The sequence below is a fragment of the Leucoraja erinacea genome, chromosome 29 (assembly GCF_028641065.1).
Source record: "Leucoraja erinacea ecotype New England chromosome 29, Leri_hhj_1, whole genome shotgun sequence".
In the NCBI taxonomy this organism is placed as follows: domain Eukaryota; kingdom Metazoa; phylum Chordata; class Chondrichthyes; order Rajiformes; family Rajidae; genus Leucoraja; species Leucoraja erinaceus.
This window is the reverse complement of record NC_073405.1, coordinates 13,265,236-13,280,166: the sequence shown is the minus strand read 5'-3', so window position 1 is coordinate 13,280,166 and position 14,931 is coordinate 13,265,236. Positions and strand designations below refer to the sequence as shown.

The 14,931-nt window shown below is 37.8% G+C and overlaps 1 protein-coding gene across 1 annotated transcript in view; it reads right to left on the bottom strand.

The window, feature by feature from the left end:
• Nucleotides 1-14,931, bottom strand: part of LOC129711184 (A disintegrin and metalloproteinase with thrombospondin motifs 6-like) — a 187,662-nt gene that overhangs the window by 119,836 nt on the left and 52,895 nt on the right. Inside the window, exons 4-7 of the mRNA XM_055658645.1 lie at nucleotides 9,666-9,828; nucleotides 8,379-8,596; nucleotides 4,965-5,048; nucleotides 2,180-2,325 (exon numbers count right to left, since the gene is read on the bottom strand). Coding sequence (XP_055514620.1) covers nucleotides 2,180-2,325; nucleotides 4,965-5,048; nucleotides 8,379-8,596; nucleotides 9,666-9,828 — 611 coding nt within the window. The remainder of the gene's footprint in view (nucleotides 1-2,179; nucleotides 2,326-4,964; nucleotides 5,049-8,378; nucleotides 8,597-9,665; nucleotides 9,829-14,931) is intronic.

Genomic DNA, 14,931 nt, shown 5'->3' with positions numbered 1-14,931 from the left:
TCCAATTCCATAACCCCATAACAGAGAGATTGATAGATAGAGAGATAGATAGATAGATAGATAGATAGATAGATAGATAGATAGATAGATAGATAGATAGATAGATAGATAGATAGATAGATAGATAGATAGATAGATAGATAGATAGATGTGGTGAAGAAGGCATATGGTATGCTTGCCTTCATAGGCATAAAATAAAAGAGATGAGACTTGATATCACAACTTTACACTGAGTACATTTGGAGTTTTGTGTGATGTTCTGGCCAGCTATAGGAAGGATGTGTTTGCACTGGAGAGAGTACAGAGGAGATTCTCTAGAATGTTGCCTGAATTGGAGGAGTTTCATTATGGGGAGAGATTGGATAGGTTGGTCTTGTTTCTGTTGGAGTGAAGAAGACTAAGGGGTGATAGTCGCTAAGTACTGGGGTAACTCAGTGGGTCAGGTCTGGAGAAACAGAATGGTGACGTTTTGGGTCAGGACCCTTCTCCAGATTGAAAGTAGGGGGTGGGGAGGGTGGGAGTGTAGAGCTGGATGCGAGAAAAGATCAGGACCAGTCAGGGCCGACCACAAATGACTGCAGGTGTTTGGTAAGCCTATTGTTGGCTAGGGAAGGTTTGATCCCAAGAGGAAAACAATGTGGAGAACTGGGGAACTGGTAAAACGACTAGCGTGGAGGAAGGGACATAAAGGGGAGGAGTGAGGGGAGTAAGTGGATGCTACTTAAAATTAAAGAATTCAGTGTTTATACCACTGGGTTGTTAGCTCCCCAATTGAAATATAAGGTGCTATCGCCTCCAATTTACATGTGGCCTCACTCTGGGAATGGAGGAGGCACAGAATAGAAAGGTCAGTATGGGAATGGGAAGGGAAATTGAAATGGTTGGCAACTGGGAGATCCTGTCAGCCTATGTGGACCGAATGTAAGTGTTCAGCAAAACGGTTGCTGAAACTGCAATTGGTCTTGCCGATGAACAGGAGCCCACAACTATTTTCTATGTCAACGGGAACACTGGACGCAGTAAATGAGGTTAGAGGAGGTACATGTGAACCACTGTCTAACCTGAAAGGACTGTCAGGAAACATGGATGCAGTCGAGGGAGGAGGAATATGGACAGGTGTTGCTTCTTCTGCAGTTTCAGGGAATAGCACCTGAGGAGGTGGTGGTTTGGGTGGGAAAGATGAATGAACCAAGGAATTATGGAAGGAGTAGTCTCTGTGGAAAGTGGAAAGGGAAGGAGATGGGGATATGTGATTAGTGGCGGGATCCCTCAGGAGGTGACGGAAATGATGGAGGATAATGTGTTGGATACGGCTGGTGGGGTGAAACTCTGTCCATGTTAAGTTTGTGGGGAGGGGGAGCGAGAGCAGAACTACGGGACACAAAGGAGACACTAAGAGGTGACCTGATTGAGATATGTGAAATTATGAGGCTTAGATAGGATAGTCAGAATCATCTCCTGTGGTAGAGTATGAAATACAAAAGGGTAACAGCTTAATGTGAAGAGATGGTGTTTGCAAGGAAATCTGCAGGGCAGAGAATAATGGATATCTGGGACGTGTTGCCACAGGAGGTGGAGGTATTAGACACAATCACCTCAAACTTTGGACGGGTACTTGAATTGGCAAGGCATAGAAGATACAGACCTAATATGAACAAATTAGATTAGTGCAGGTGGACAAAAAGATCAATTTAGTGGATCGACGGGCTTTCTGAATTATACTGTATGACATTGCCATATACTGTAGGTCAAGCAAATAAAATATTCTCTGTTGTTGAGCAGACCTGATGGTTAGCACTATATTTTAAATTGAAAGTCTTCATGCTGTTTTCCCACCTCTCCAACAGCTTTTCATAGACTCAATAAGACTTATATGACCTTTCAGCTCATGCAATCTTTATCAAATACAGCTTGAAGATAACAGTACAGCACTGATTCCCATACAATGATTAACAAATGGGACTGCTGATGATGAAACACAATATTTCCTAAATAAATCAAACCTAATATTCTGAACATGCAAATTTTTTTTTCAGAAAAATAAAAGTGTAGTGTCCTTTTTGCTATTTAAAAAAAAGGCATTTAAATAGGCATTTAACAGGCAGGAATTACTTCTGTGAGTGTTTTTTTTCTTCTTTATTTTTTAATGAAATGTGGTTATTTTACAGAGAGGACATACCTGGTGAGAAGTACAGCATTATCATGGTGAGGAATTCCGTTGTCAGGGATGGCATTTCCATTACCGTTGTGGGAAAGAATAGATTTCTGCCACTTACAAAAACTATCTAGTGATTTACCAGCATGATGATTTATTTCCAAGTTTGGCTAAAATATAAATAAGGGTAATATTAATAAACATTGAAGTCTCAAACAACTGTTAAATTCAAAATGCAGGTTTTTACAGCAATAATACACTATTTTACAGCAATAATACACTATTAGAGTGAGAATTTATTTTCTTTTATCTAAAAGCTTAAAGACCCGAACTCAATTGTATTTTTAAATCTGGTAATGCACAATGAGGGTGTTATCAGAGAGATTAGAAGACCAATTAAAGACCTTTCAATAGACAATAGACAATAGGTGCAGGAGTAGGCCATTCGGCCCTTCGAGCCAGCACCGCCATTCACTGTGATCATGGCTTCCACACTCAGTACCCCATTCCTGCCTTCTCCCCATATCCCCTGACTCCACTATCTTTAAGAGCTCTATCTAACTCTCTCTTGAAAGCATCCAGAGAATCGGCCTCCACTGCATTCTAAGACAGAATTCCACAGATTCACAACTTTCTGGGTGAAAAAGTTTTTCCTCATCTGTTCTAAATGGCCTACCTCTTATTCTTAAACTGTGGCCCCTGGTTCTGGACTCCCCCAACATCGGGAACATGTTTCCTGCCTCTAGCGTGTCCAAAGCATTAATAATCTTATATGTTTCAATAAGATGCCCCCTCATCCTTCTAAATTCCAGTGTATAACAAGCCCAGTCACTCCATTCTTTCAACATGCAGTATGACAGTCCCGCCATCCCGGGAATTAACCTCGGGAACCTACGCTGCACTCCCTCAATAGCAAGAATGTCCTTCCTCAAATTTGGAGACCAAAACTGCACACAATATTCCAGGTGTGGTCTCACGAGGGCCCTGTACAACTGCAGAAGGACCTCTTTGTTCCTATAATCAACCCCTCTTTTTATGAAGGCCAACATGCCATTAGCTTTCTTCACTGCCTGCGGTACCTGCATGTTTACTTTCAGTGACTGATGTACAAGGCCACCCAGATCTCATTGTACTTCCCCTTTTCCTAGGCACCATTCAGATAATGAGCTGCCTTCCTGTTTTTGCCACCAAAGTGGATAACCTCACATTTATCCACATTAAACTGCATCTGCTATGCATCTGCCCACTCAACCAACTTGTCCAAGTCACCCTACAGCTTTGAAAAAAACAGCTTACTGGATTTCTATTAACTATGTTCAAAGCTGCAGCAGTTCATTCATATCACATGTCCTCCTCAACTTACGAGTGCATGACTTCGTAATGTACTAGAACAGCCCACACTTATAAACAAGCATTTGGGAGACTGAGGGTATGGATTTTCCAGCTGCTGTGATGTTGCAGGAATCCTCTACAGTGTGGGGAAACTCAGTTCACAGCCCCATTTCTGACCTGCAATCTGTTTGCAGGAATGGAATCCTGCTGTAACCTGAGGATTATCTGCATATTGTTTGCTGTCAAAGAAGGCTTCTTAAGATAATAGTGCAAAACCATAAATTTGTTCAGATAATTTATAAAATGGCTTTATGGCAATTCCAAATCTATGGGATGCCAAGTCCAAATCAATGGGATTATCTTCATTATTAAAATAATATTCATACTCCACATAAGATATGAATGAAACTACTTTTCACTTCCAGACTAGTAATTGTTGTTGGAGGGCAACGTTTGCCATTGTATTCTGCTTTCAACTCATGAAAACATCAAACTCTACCAAGATAAATAAAAATGATGCAGTGAAAAATGAGGTACTCCTTGGGTCCACTAAAGTTGACTTCTAAAACTAAAACAAAGTTATTGAAGAAATCTTCCAGAGTAAGAAAAATAGAAACATGTGGGATTTAAGGATTGAATCCCAGAAGCATGGTGCATATGCAGGCAAAATCAGCCTTGCGATGACAAAGGGACACATTTTAAGGAATACAAATTGATTTAGCTGATAGTATACAGCAGTCAGTTGGAAAGTATTAAGAAGATGGGGATAGGTAATATCATGGAGGTTAAGAAGTTAGTAGTTTAGTTTAGAGATACAGCGTGGAGGCAGGCCCTTCGGCCCACTGAGTCCATGCCGACCAGTCATCATCTGTACACTAGTTCTATCCTACTCACCAGGAACAATTTACATAAGTCTAATAACCTACAAACCCACAAGAATGTGGGAAGAAACTAGAGCACCCGGAGAAAATCTACGCGGATACTGGGGGTTCACGACTGGGTGGAGGTGGAGTAGACGCTTTCTTTTGTGAAACAAACTGTATAGTGGTGTTTACTGTTTAATAATAACGGATCGGTGATTTAAAACAGATGAGGATTTTTCCACCCTTGGATAGTTAAGCGTACTTGTAACTGTCTTGCTCAAAAGGGAGTGGAAATTGAGCTTTTGCATATATTTAAGGATAAAGTAGATTTCTGATAAGGAAAGGGGTAAAAGGTTACCAGGATATTGGGGAGAGCTGAATTAGATCAGCCAGAAGGATGGAACAGGCTTAAGGGGCTGATTGGCCTGTTTTTTATGTTCTTCTGAGGCACAGGGAATTTAGTTAATGAAGTCATTGTGACATATGAGCAAGATTAATGAGGATTTGGAGAACTGTATGAGCTCAGTTTTTTGGAATATGAAATCGAGTGCTACCATATGCGTTGGAATCGTTTTTCAGAAGAATCAGAAAGGAGTCACACAAATTATTCTTACCTGGTCATCAGTAAGTAAGATGAGTCGAGTTACAACCATATTCACAATGTTTCCTATACTCGAGTCTTGCAAAAGTTTGGCAACCTGACCTCCAGAAAACAAAACAAAACACAGACTGTCTTAAAAATGAATATAGTATGAAAAGATCACAATTGATATGAGCATTGAATTATTTGTAAATGATTATTTGACATGCTGTACTATAATTGGATTGTCTGACTAGAAATGACATTCCATACAAATTACAAAGAGAACAAGCTGAAGGTTGAATATCAAAAAATTGGCAAATTATGGAAATCTTAAATAACTACCAATTGATTATGCATTTTCTTGCATTCTTTCAGTCCAAAAAAATGTACTATTTTAATTATGGGAAATTGTGAACCAAAGAAATAGGGTTTTTTAAATTCCCTAGCCAAATAATTTAATCTAAGTACATAAATTGGTTGCTGACTGAGAAGCAAATATGGGAAGCACCAGTGCTTGCAAATTGGAAATCTCTAGCCATCCCCAGAAAACTGATCAAACATATTCAACATCATTTTAGTCCTTACATTTCCTTTAATACCTTAACATAATGGCCAAATGTACAGTAAAGCAATAAACTGTAAATTAAATCAGAATCATTATACCAGTGCATACACATACAGAAAATCTCAGTACAGCACATAATGTTTTATGAATTGTATGAAAACAAAGGAATATAAATGAAGAAATATAGAAAGAAATACATGCATTAGTAGGAATTTAACAAGTGACAGGCCTTAGTCATAAACACAAACTGATATAACTGAATGTTCATATACACCAAAATAATGAAGAGTATTGATAAGTTTGAGCAGATGAGGTAAATAAGCATTGGATGAACTGTACAAGTCTCAAATAAATTAGAGAAAATGAAAATCTTTTACATCAGAGAGTGGATACATGAAAGAAGTTTACATTAAGGAAATTGACTTAACATCAATTGTTACCCTTAAAGAGTAGCTGGTTCAATATTTAGAAAGGAAGACTTACATTTCACGACCTCAGGACATCCCAAAATACTTTACAGCGAATGAAGTGTTGTCATTGTTGTAAACGCAGCAGTCAATTTGGGCATAGCAAGTTCCCCAAAGAGCAATGTGATAATGACCAGAAAATCTGCTTTTGTAATGTTGATTGAGGGATAAATATTTGTCAGGAAACTGGGGAAATCTCCCCTGCTCTTCTTCGAAATAGTGCCATTGGGTCTTTTACGTCCACCTGAGAGAGCAGATGGGGCCTCAGTTTAACGTTTCATCTGAAGGATGGCATTTCTGACTGCAATGGAATGTCAGCCTAGACTTTAGTATTCATGTCTCTGGAGTGGGACATAGACCCACAGCCATCTATCTCGGGGTAAGTTTGAATTCAATACTGATTGCTATTATTTTCCTAAGGCAAGGAAAGAAACTTAGATGTCCTTGGGAGCTGACAAAGGAATGGAATAATCGTGCATCAACTCTAATTCATGTAATCCTCATTATAGACTTTATCAGCCCTTCAGTAGAACACTATAAAAATGGAGTATGGCTGGCAAAACCTCCATCTTGTAAAAAAATAAGTAGCAAATGCAAACTCAGTGTTAACACCACTTTCTGTTTTCCATTGGTCTCTTTGGACCTGTAGTGCAACTGGAAATTATTTGGGCCTATATAGTAATTACATGCTAAAAGTATTCCCACAATGCATGTTTTATTTCAAACCCCTAGAAACGTACAGGCATATGATAGTTGAAAAAACAAATTAATTTAAACACCTCGATATACTACAGTAATAAAACAATGGATTTTATGAGCATTTCCCATATTAAAAAACTTACACTGAACTGGACTTTTGAGCAAAGGGAATAGCAAAATGAGATTATCATGATGATTTAAACAATTTCTCCTGGACATGGGATAGCAGTCCCAGCCTATTGGTCATATAAATAATTATTACCATGCCATGCAGTTGTGAAAAATTCAGAGTTTTAATGTTCATTAATGCTGTCCCATTGAGTGGTCTTTGTACACGGTATCACTGTGGAACATATCAATACAATGGCCAGATCTGGGGACGGTAGGAGTTCAAAGGAGAGAATATGGGCAACAGGAGAGGTGGCAGGTAAGGGGACAAATCGTATGGGCTCCAGTACCATTAAAACATTATTGATTGTACTGAATGTGCCAATAATAGACACAGAACAACCTAAGCCAATTTCCTGGGCAACAGATATGAAGAGTAATGTCAGGGAATTCTATCATTCCGTATGCATCTGTCAACAAAATCATATCAATGCTGCAAATATATCTCGCAACCAGATGTGCCTGATCAATCTTTTAAGGAGACCTGATTTATCTTGAAAAACCATGAAATTATGTAACACTCCATAAACAACAAATTTTCATATATGTAATGCTGAAAAGTAATAGGATAATAACCTTCCACTTAACAATTAATTTCAAACTTAAAATTTACATTTTGCCCCTTCATATCCTTCAAAACTAATTGCCGTACTTGAAAGAGTTTCTGCCAAATTAATGTAGTAGGTTAGAGAAAGGAGAAAATAATAATTTAATTGCTGGCTAGAATGTCAAAATATCCTGATTCGGGAAAAGTTTTTTAGGTTTTGTAATAGTTCTAAAAACTGAAAGCAGTAAGCCAGGGAATTATGGCTCAGCTATCCCAACATCTGTTCTTGGGATATTTATTCATGAATTCACCAGCAGAAGTATTGGACCTTTAGAATAGAATAAGAAATTTCAAGTGAACAGCTACCATCAAGTTCAGAACTTCAGTGTTCCTGCATACATTTGGTGAAAGACCAACTTTACTGCATTTCACAATAAAAACTGGCATGGATGAACAATCCATTTTTTTCCCAATATTTAGTAGATTTAGTGTTGTAACTTTACTGATAAAAACAATATATCTTCCAATTTGGTCATACATTTAATGTACGAGGGAAAACTGAGTTGAGAAACATACTGAACAAATTTTATTTTAATTGCGGTATTGGAACACTTAAGAAAGATAATGTTTGATCACAAAGTTTTAGTGCACTGACCTTGCTGTATTTACCATTGTCAAGAGGAATTTTAAAATTAATTATTTCACTAACCGCAACAGCACCATCCCAGTTGCTCCATCAAAACTGATGCTGAGCAAAAATGGTCAAACAAATTCACAACTAGGAAAGAACTTTAAAAGCAAGTCACCTATGCTACTTCTAAGAATTTCATTCGAGACGGCTATGAGATATATATAAGATTTTGCCACTTAACTATGCATTGAGAACAAGGGAAATGTCTCTTGTAAAAGAAAAAAGGGGAAAATTTTTGAATAGAGTGAAGTAGAAAAGAATTGGATGGAGTAAATGCATTACACTGTGAAATAATGAAATACACTTACAATATTCATAACAGAAAGAATATACTGCTCAATGTCTCTCCGTCCATGGTATCCAACCATCATCTTATCTGCTACAACTAGAGTCTCTACATAATGTTCTTGACTGACAGATCTTTTCAACTGCAGTTGATTTCGCAGAGTCTTATTAGGTGAAAGGGTAATTGATGAAGTTTGTAAATTCCTCAGCCATGAAGATCTTCCTTTGCCTGGCTTCTCATCTGGAAGAGAACCAGTAAAGCATTCACAATTATACCTTGTGTGATCAAGCATTATGCTGAGCAAGGGTGGGAATAATTTTATCGTTGTACATTATAGCTGTATCAGATCAATTGCATCTCTCATCTGAACACCCAACTATATTCTTAACACCGAAAAGATTTTAATAAGGCTTTTGACAAGGTTCTGCATGGAAGGCTGCTCTGGAAGGTTAGATCCCAGGGGGTTCAAGGAGAGATAGAAAATTGGCTTCATGGAAGGAAACAGAGGTTGATGGTGGAAGGTCAATTCAACAATCATTTTAGTCATTCAACAATCTCTGACCTTCATTCATCTCCTCCCTTACTTAATTTCCTTAATCCCCTCTCTATCAACCGTCAAATTATTAATCACCCAAAATTCACCCAAATGCATGCAACCTCTGTACGAATTCGTCAGTGAGAACTAAGTGCAAACATGTCATTTTTCAATTTGAAGCCTCAAAGGCTTCAAATTGGCTGTTCCCACCAAAAGTCTGAGATCTGAGTTTTTTTTAAGTGTTTCTTTTCCACAGACAAATACTTATGAACATGAGCATGGTCGTATTTCATCCAGGAATATTACCTCATTACATTTTTTCCATAAGTAATGCAAAAAAAAATGTTAATTACATGATATCTTCTAAATTAATTTCAAATACTATCAAAATTGGTAAAAGTAAAAGTAATGGAAAAGTCCATCACCGCAACATGCAAATCAAAGAACCTTTAAAATAAAAGATAAGCATCTTAAATAAAAATTTAATTTTGTTCTGAGAAATATTACTTACTGAACATTCCTCCAAATTTCCTGATCTATTGTTTCTTTACAGGTTAGTAAAACTAATTTATAAGTGGCAAGCAAATTTCTTAATTTCTAAAGCATTTAATCTGTCTGTTAGTAGGTTAGTTTGATATAAAAATCAGTTTGACAAGTTTTAAACTTGACATCAGTGAGAAGTTTTAAAATTTGGAATTCCATGTTGTGGACAGTTCTACTTGGTCAGGATATATTTGGATGTGGCATTGCATAAAAGAGAAAGGTATGTATTACCTGAAACTCCACATGTTGAATCAATATGGCGATATTGATTTCGGAGAGAAGATCGTTTATAAACTACATGGGGGCTTCCTTCAGTGTAATTGAATTCAGCTATTTTAACAGTGGTGAGGGGCTCTATGAAGTATTCTTCTTCATCCTCAACTATTACACCATGCTAAAAGCAAAATACAGCAGTAGTTACCAGCAGCAAGATACTTATGAGTAAAACAGAATTTCTATTTAAACATAAAAAATCTATTCTAATACATGCAGAACACAACAAAGTGCCCATTATCAATAACGTGGCATTATTTGGTAATATGTGACATTCTATTACATGATTTAAAGCCACATGGAAAAACAAACCAAAAGCCTTAATGTTTTGGCAAGAACCTGCGGGACAAGTGCAATCTGGCAAGATATCCTTAGCATTTACAAAAAAGAAAAACTGTAGATATCATATTGGGGATGGTTCATGGTTCTAACATATCATTGAAACTTAGGAATTGAGACAATGAGTTGATATCTTAGAAATTTTTGTGATTTAAAAGTACAATGAGATAGCCAAATCCCAGGGTCTGACCAAGTGTATCCTCTGACCTAGTGGGAAGAAACTACAGAGGCCCATGCAGAGATATTTGACATATGTGAACTTCTGGTGACTGATATTGTAGCATTATTTAAGAAGGGAAGCAAGGACAAGCCAGGGAACTACAAAACAGTGAGCCTGAAGCCAGTGGTGGGAAAGTTGATGGAGAATCTGAGGGACAGGAACAAACGGCTTTTGGATAGACAAGGATTCATTAGAGATAGTCAGCATGGCTTTGTTTGTGGGAAATAGTGTCAGTCAGGTGGCATCTAAGGTGAGCTAGCCAATAAGATTCAAAATTGGCTTGGCGGATGGAATCAAGGAATTTGTCGAGGATTGTGTTTTTTTTATTAGAGACCTGTGACCAGTGACGTGCTGCATAGGTCGATGTTGGCTCCACTACATTAACAATTTGGATGACAATGTAGTTAACAATGTTTAGTAAATTTGCAGAGATCCCATAATTGGTGGTACAGTCGAAAGCAAGGAATGATATCTACATTACAACAGGATATATATTGGTTGTGAAGGTGGGCCAAATAATGGCAAATGGAATTTAACATTAACAAGTGAGAGGTGTTGCACTATGGTATGTCAAACCAGGGCAGGATTTACACAGTAAACGGTGAAACCTTGGAAAGTTTTGTAGAACAGAGAGATCGAGAAGTACAGATGCATAGTTCCATGAAAGTGTCAATTCAGGTGGAGTGAGTGATGGTTATTGGGATGGTTATTGAGTGCAAAGGTTGGGACATGAACATACAACTCTACATCTCATTTGTGAGGCCTCAAACTCTGTGTAGTACTATGTGCAGTTCTTGTCTATGAACTATAGGAAGGATATTATTAAATTAGAAAGGGTGCAGAAGAGTTTCACCAGGATGTTGCGAGACTTGTGGTCGTGACCAAAGGAAGAGACTACTTAGACTAGGACTTTTTGCTTTGGAGCATAGGAGGCTGAAGGCAGACCTTATTGAAATATACAAACTCATGAGGGGCATGGTTAAAGTCTCAGTCCTTTTTTTGCAGTGTAAAAGATTCTAAAACAAGAAGCACAGACTTAAGATGATAGGGGCAAAATTTAAGAGAGACCTCAGGAGTATTTTGCAGTGGGTAGTCTGTATCTGGAATGGGCTGCCAGAGGAAGCTATAGAAGGGATACAATTGTGACTCACAAAAGACATTTGAACAGATATATGGGTAGGAAGGGGTATAGGCCAAATGGATAAAGGGATGTCAGCAAAATGCAGGCAAATGGGATCAGACCGGAATACCAACTAAATCGCATGGACAAGTTGGACCAAACACACTGCTTCCATGCTATATAGCTCCATGACTCGATGAATCAATGAAAAGGAGCTGCAAAGGACCAAGATCAAGGAATACCAGGTTGGATTTAATGCAACATAGGCCATTTGTGTTCAAAGCAGGAAAATTCGATATTTTAAACAGTGGGTAAACAAATAAGAAGATATGTAAATTCCACCAAACAATGTCTGAAAAACAGTTACAGTAATTTGTGATTTTCAAATAGTAAATTTACAACTTTTTATGACACTATTGACTCTTTGGGGTCCATGTCTTCTAATTTGAAGGTTATTTAAATACATCGCATAGGAATACGTTGTTCATAGGAAAACACTGTGCATAGGAATACATTGCATCAAAATACCATAATGTATTAAGCCTTGCCTTTTCAATTGATGGAAATCTATTCCAACAAAGCATTTTGCAGGAAAATATCCCTTTTGTCAATTAAGAAATTACTACATTTATATTTAATGCAGTGGCTGACACCCAATTTGTGTTTCTGGAGGTCAGGGAGATGGGAGTGGGGCGAGCATGCACAACATGTGTTTCCTCTATATCAAAAATCAAATTGATTATGAAACTAATGGTTTGGTCATGCGGTATATCCAATAAATATAGTGAACTGAACCAACAGCAAGTTCTTCAGGCTAATATCTGATTTAAATTACATGCCCTGGACACATTTTAATTGTATTCAGTAATGCTAATAATAAGTCACTGCTCTGAAAATAAATATCTGGGATCTATTATACCAAAATCATAATTTGTAATGATGGTAAATGAGATTTAAGAAATAATTGCCTGGAAATTGGATTGAACCAATCTTTGTGTGTTTAAAAATAGCCGGATTACGTGTTAACAACCAATTAGATCTCCTGCAAAAAAAATTTGAACTTTTCCAAAATCAATGGTTTACGCTCGTAGTAAGTGCTATAATAGAACCTGCAGGAGGCCCAATGATAGCTCGTCTGATTTCACACAACTTTGAACATATTTGTTGTGTGGCATTTAGAGATGAACAATAGCCCTCAAAAGCACACTCTGCATGGATGCGAAACATCGGGAACACAAATACTTTGCAGGGCATGAGTTTGCAAGGGTGTAAGAGAGATACTGAGATAGTTTCTGCAGTTAATATGAGATATATATCAGTGGGAAGACCAAGTTAGGAGGCCCAGAACACTGGCTAGGTCTGCCATAAAAACTGTACATGAGAATACTACAGTGGTTTCCTTCATGAGAGAGAATCACCTCACCATGCACCAATGTTGAAAGACATTTTTTGACTGCAGAAGATAGGTCAGTGTGATCTAATAGAGTGGAGACCTTCAAAGTGCACATGTTTTATGCAGAGATCTTAAATGAAGGAACACTAAGAAATACAAATGTAATAATCCATTAAAGTAAATGGAGGAGGGAAATATTAATTAATATGCCTGTCAATCAATTAATTAATTGCAGACCATGAAGTCACAACAATCTTCATCACTTACATTTTACACCAATCGTTTTCCATTAATAAAAGCACAATTAATTAATCAATTTAATTAATTGTGCTTTTATTAAGAGAAAATTACTGGTGTAAAATGTATGTGATGAAGATTATTGTGACTTCATGATTTGCATTGGGGAATTTGTAATCCTTATCAAAATCATTCCTCCAATAGGAAGTTTCTCATATCCCATGTGGTCAATGCCTGGCTCCTTTCACAACAATGGAAATGTTGTGGATTATGAGCAGAAACATTTTATAGGGAGTCATCATCTTCTTCCTACTCCCTTTCTGCCTCACAAACCTTAAGCTCCAAATAAAGGCTACTATCTCATTTGCCAGGTTGTGCAATATGCACCAGATGGCAATAAAGTCTCCACATTTTATTCATGTGTGAAATATGTCACCCACAGACTGCTGCAGGAAATAAAATATAATTTTGTGGAGTCAGTGGCACTCTCGTTACTTTTAGGCATTTTGCCTAGCTCTTATAGTATCTGCACAGCTGCTGTGATTGGCAAGAAGAATCAAGAGAGGAGGGGGTAACCAGTGTCCCCCAGATCTATCCGTAAGGGTAGCTGGCAGTACAGATCACCAGCATAAAATAATCTATGTGTTTCCTAGAAATAAGGCATTCACCATGAAGAAATTCTTCACATAACTCACAAGCATCAGCACACTAAGATAGTGAAACCTTTTCCTATTCATAAAAGTTCTGATTTATTATGTGAGTCCTCATGTGCATATGTTTATAAGCGATGTTGGCAAATCCCAGTTCCCAAGATGTGACCCATTCCTCAATGAAATTGAAGTGGAGGAAATAGTTTATTCATAAATAAAGCCCAAAAGAACCTCTTCAATCCAATGGTGAGCAGCAAATTGGGAGTCATGGCAGACATCTGCTGCAGCCATGTGGAAAGATCCTGTGGCAAAGAAATTAAGAGTCAATGTCTTTGACTTCCCAAAGAGACCACAATCTAGGCTCCATAATTTGTTTAAAGTCTTCCCATAGAATGGCATATCTCTCAGTGATATGGAATCCTGAGGCTGTTAATGCGAGACTTATCCAGAATGTGGAGTCTCTATAGACTTTGTGTGAATAGGCTTTTTGCTAATGCTCATGTCTTTCCCTGCTACTTGAAAGCCTTTGATCCACCCCAAAGGGCCAACTACAATTGTGCCTCCAGTAATGGAGTGCTGACAATGGTTTCACTATAAAGGTACTCATGCAATGATTATATCAGCAGCCAAATGTTTGAAAAACATTATCCTATTACTTGTATAATTTGTATCCAATTTCTAGGCTTGAGTGTTGTAGGCAATAACATCTTGGTGCATGATAATCATCCATAAGGAAGATGTAAATGTTACTAGTTTAAACATACCGTCTCAGTGGTGATCTGCCTTGCAAAGTAAGCAAAGTATTGGAATGGAAAGTTTGAAGTCCAGGATCCCTGCTCGAAAGTCAGTGCAGTTCATAGATATAGTTTCCAGGTGGACAGAGAATGCAGAGTAAGCTGCAGAACCCAACAGATTTAATCCCTGGCCCAGTGAATGAAGAATGGGGGTGGAAGATGCTCTCTTGCTCTCCCTAGCCTACATGCAATGCTACAAAAACACTTATCTTCTGCCTAAAACTGTCCTCGCCTTGCTGAAGCTGCTGGATTTCCAAAGGCTTCAGAGATTCAATCACCCACAATAAATCCTGCGTTAAATCAGAAGCATTCATTCGTACTAACTGAAATTGTCAACCAATCTCATGAGAATCATTGCATCACTGAAACACTGTAGTGGTTGTAGCAGACTCCCTTCAGTTTTCAAATATTTAATTTCCATTTTCTGGACCGTAGCATACCAAAAAGCAGATTTTATTATACTTTACTATA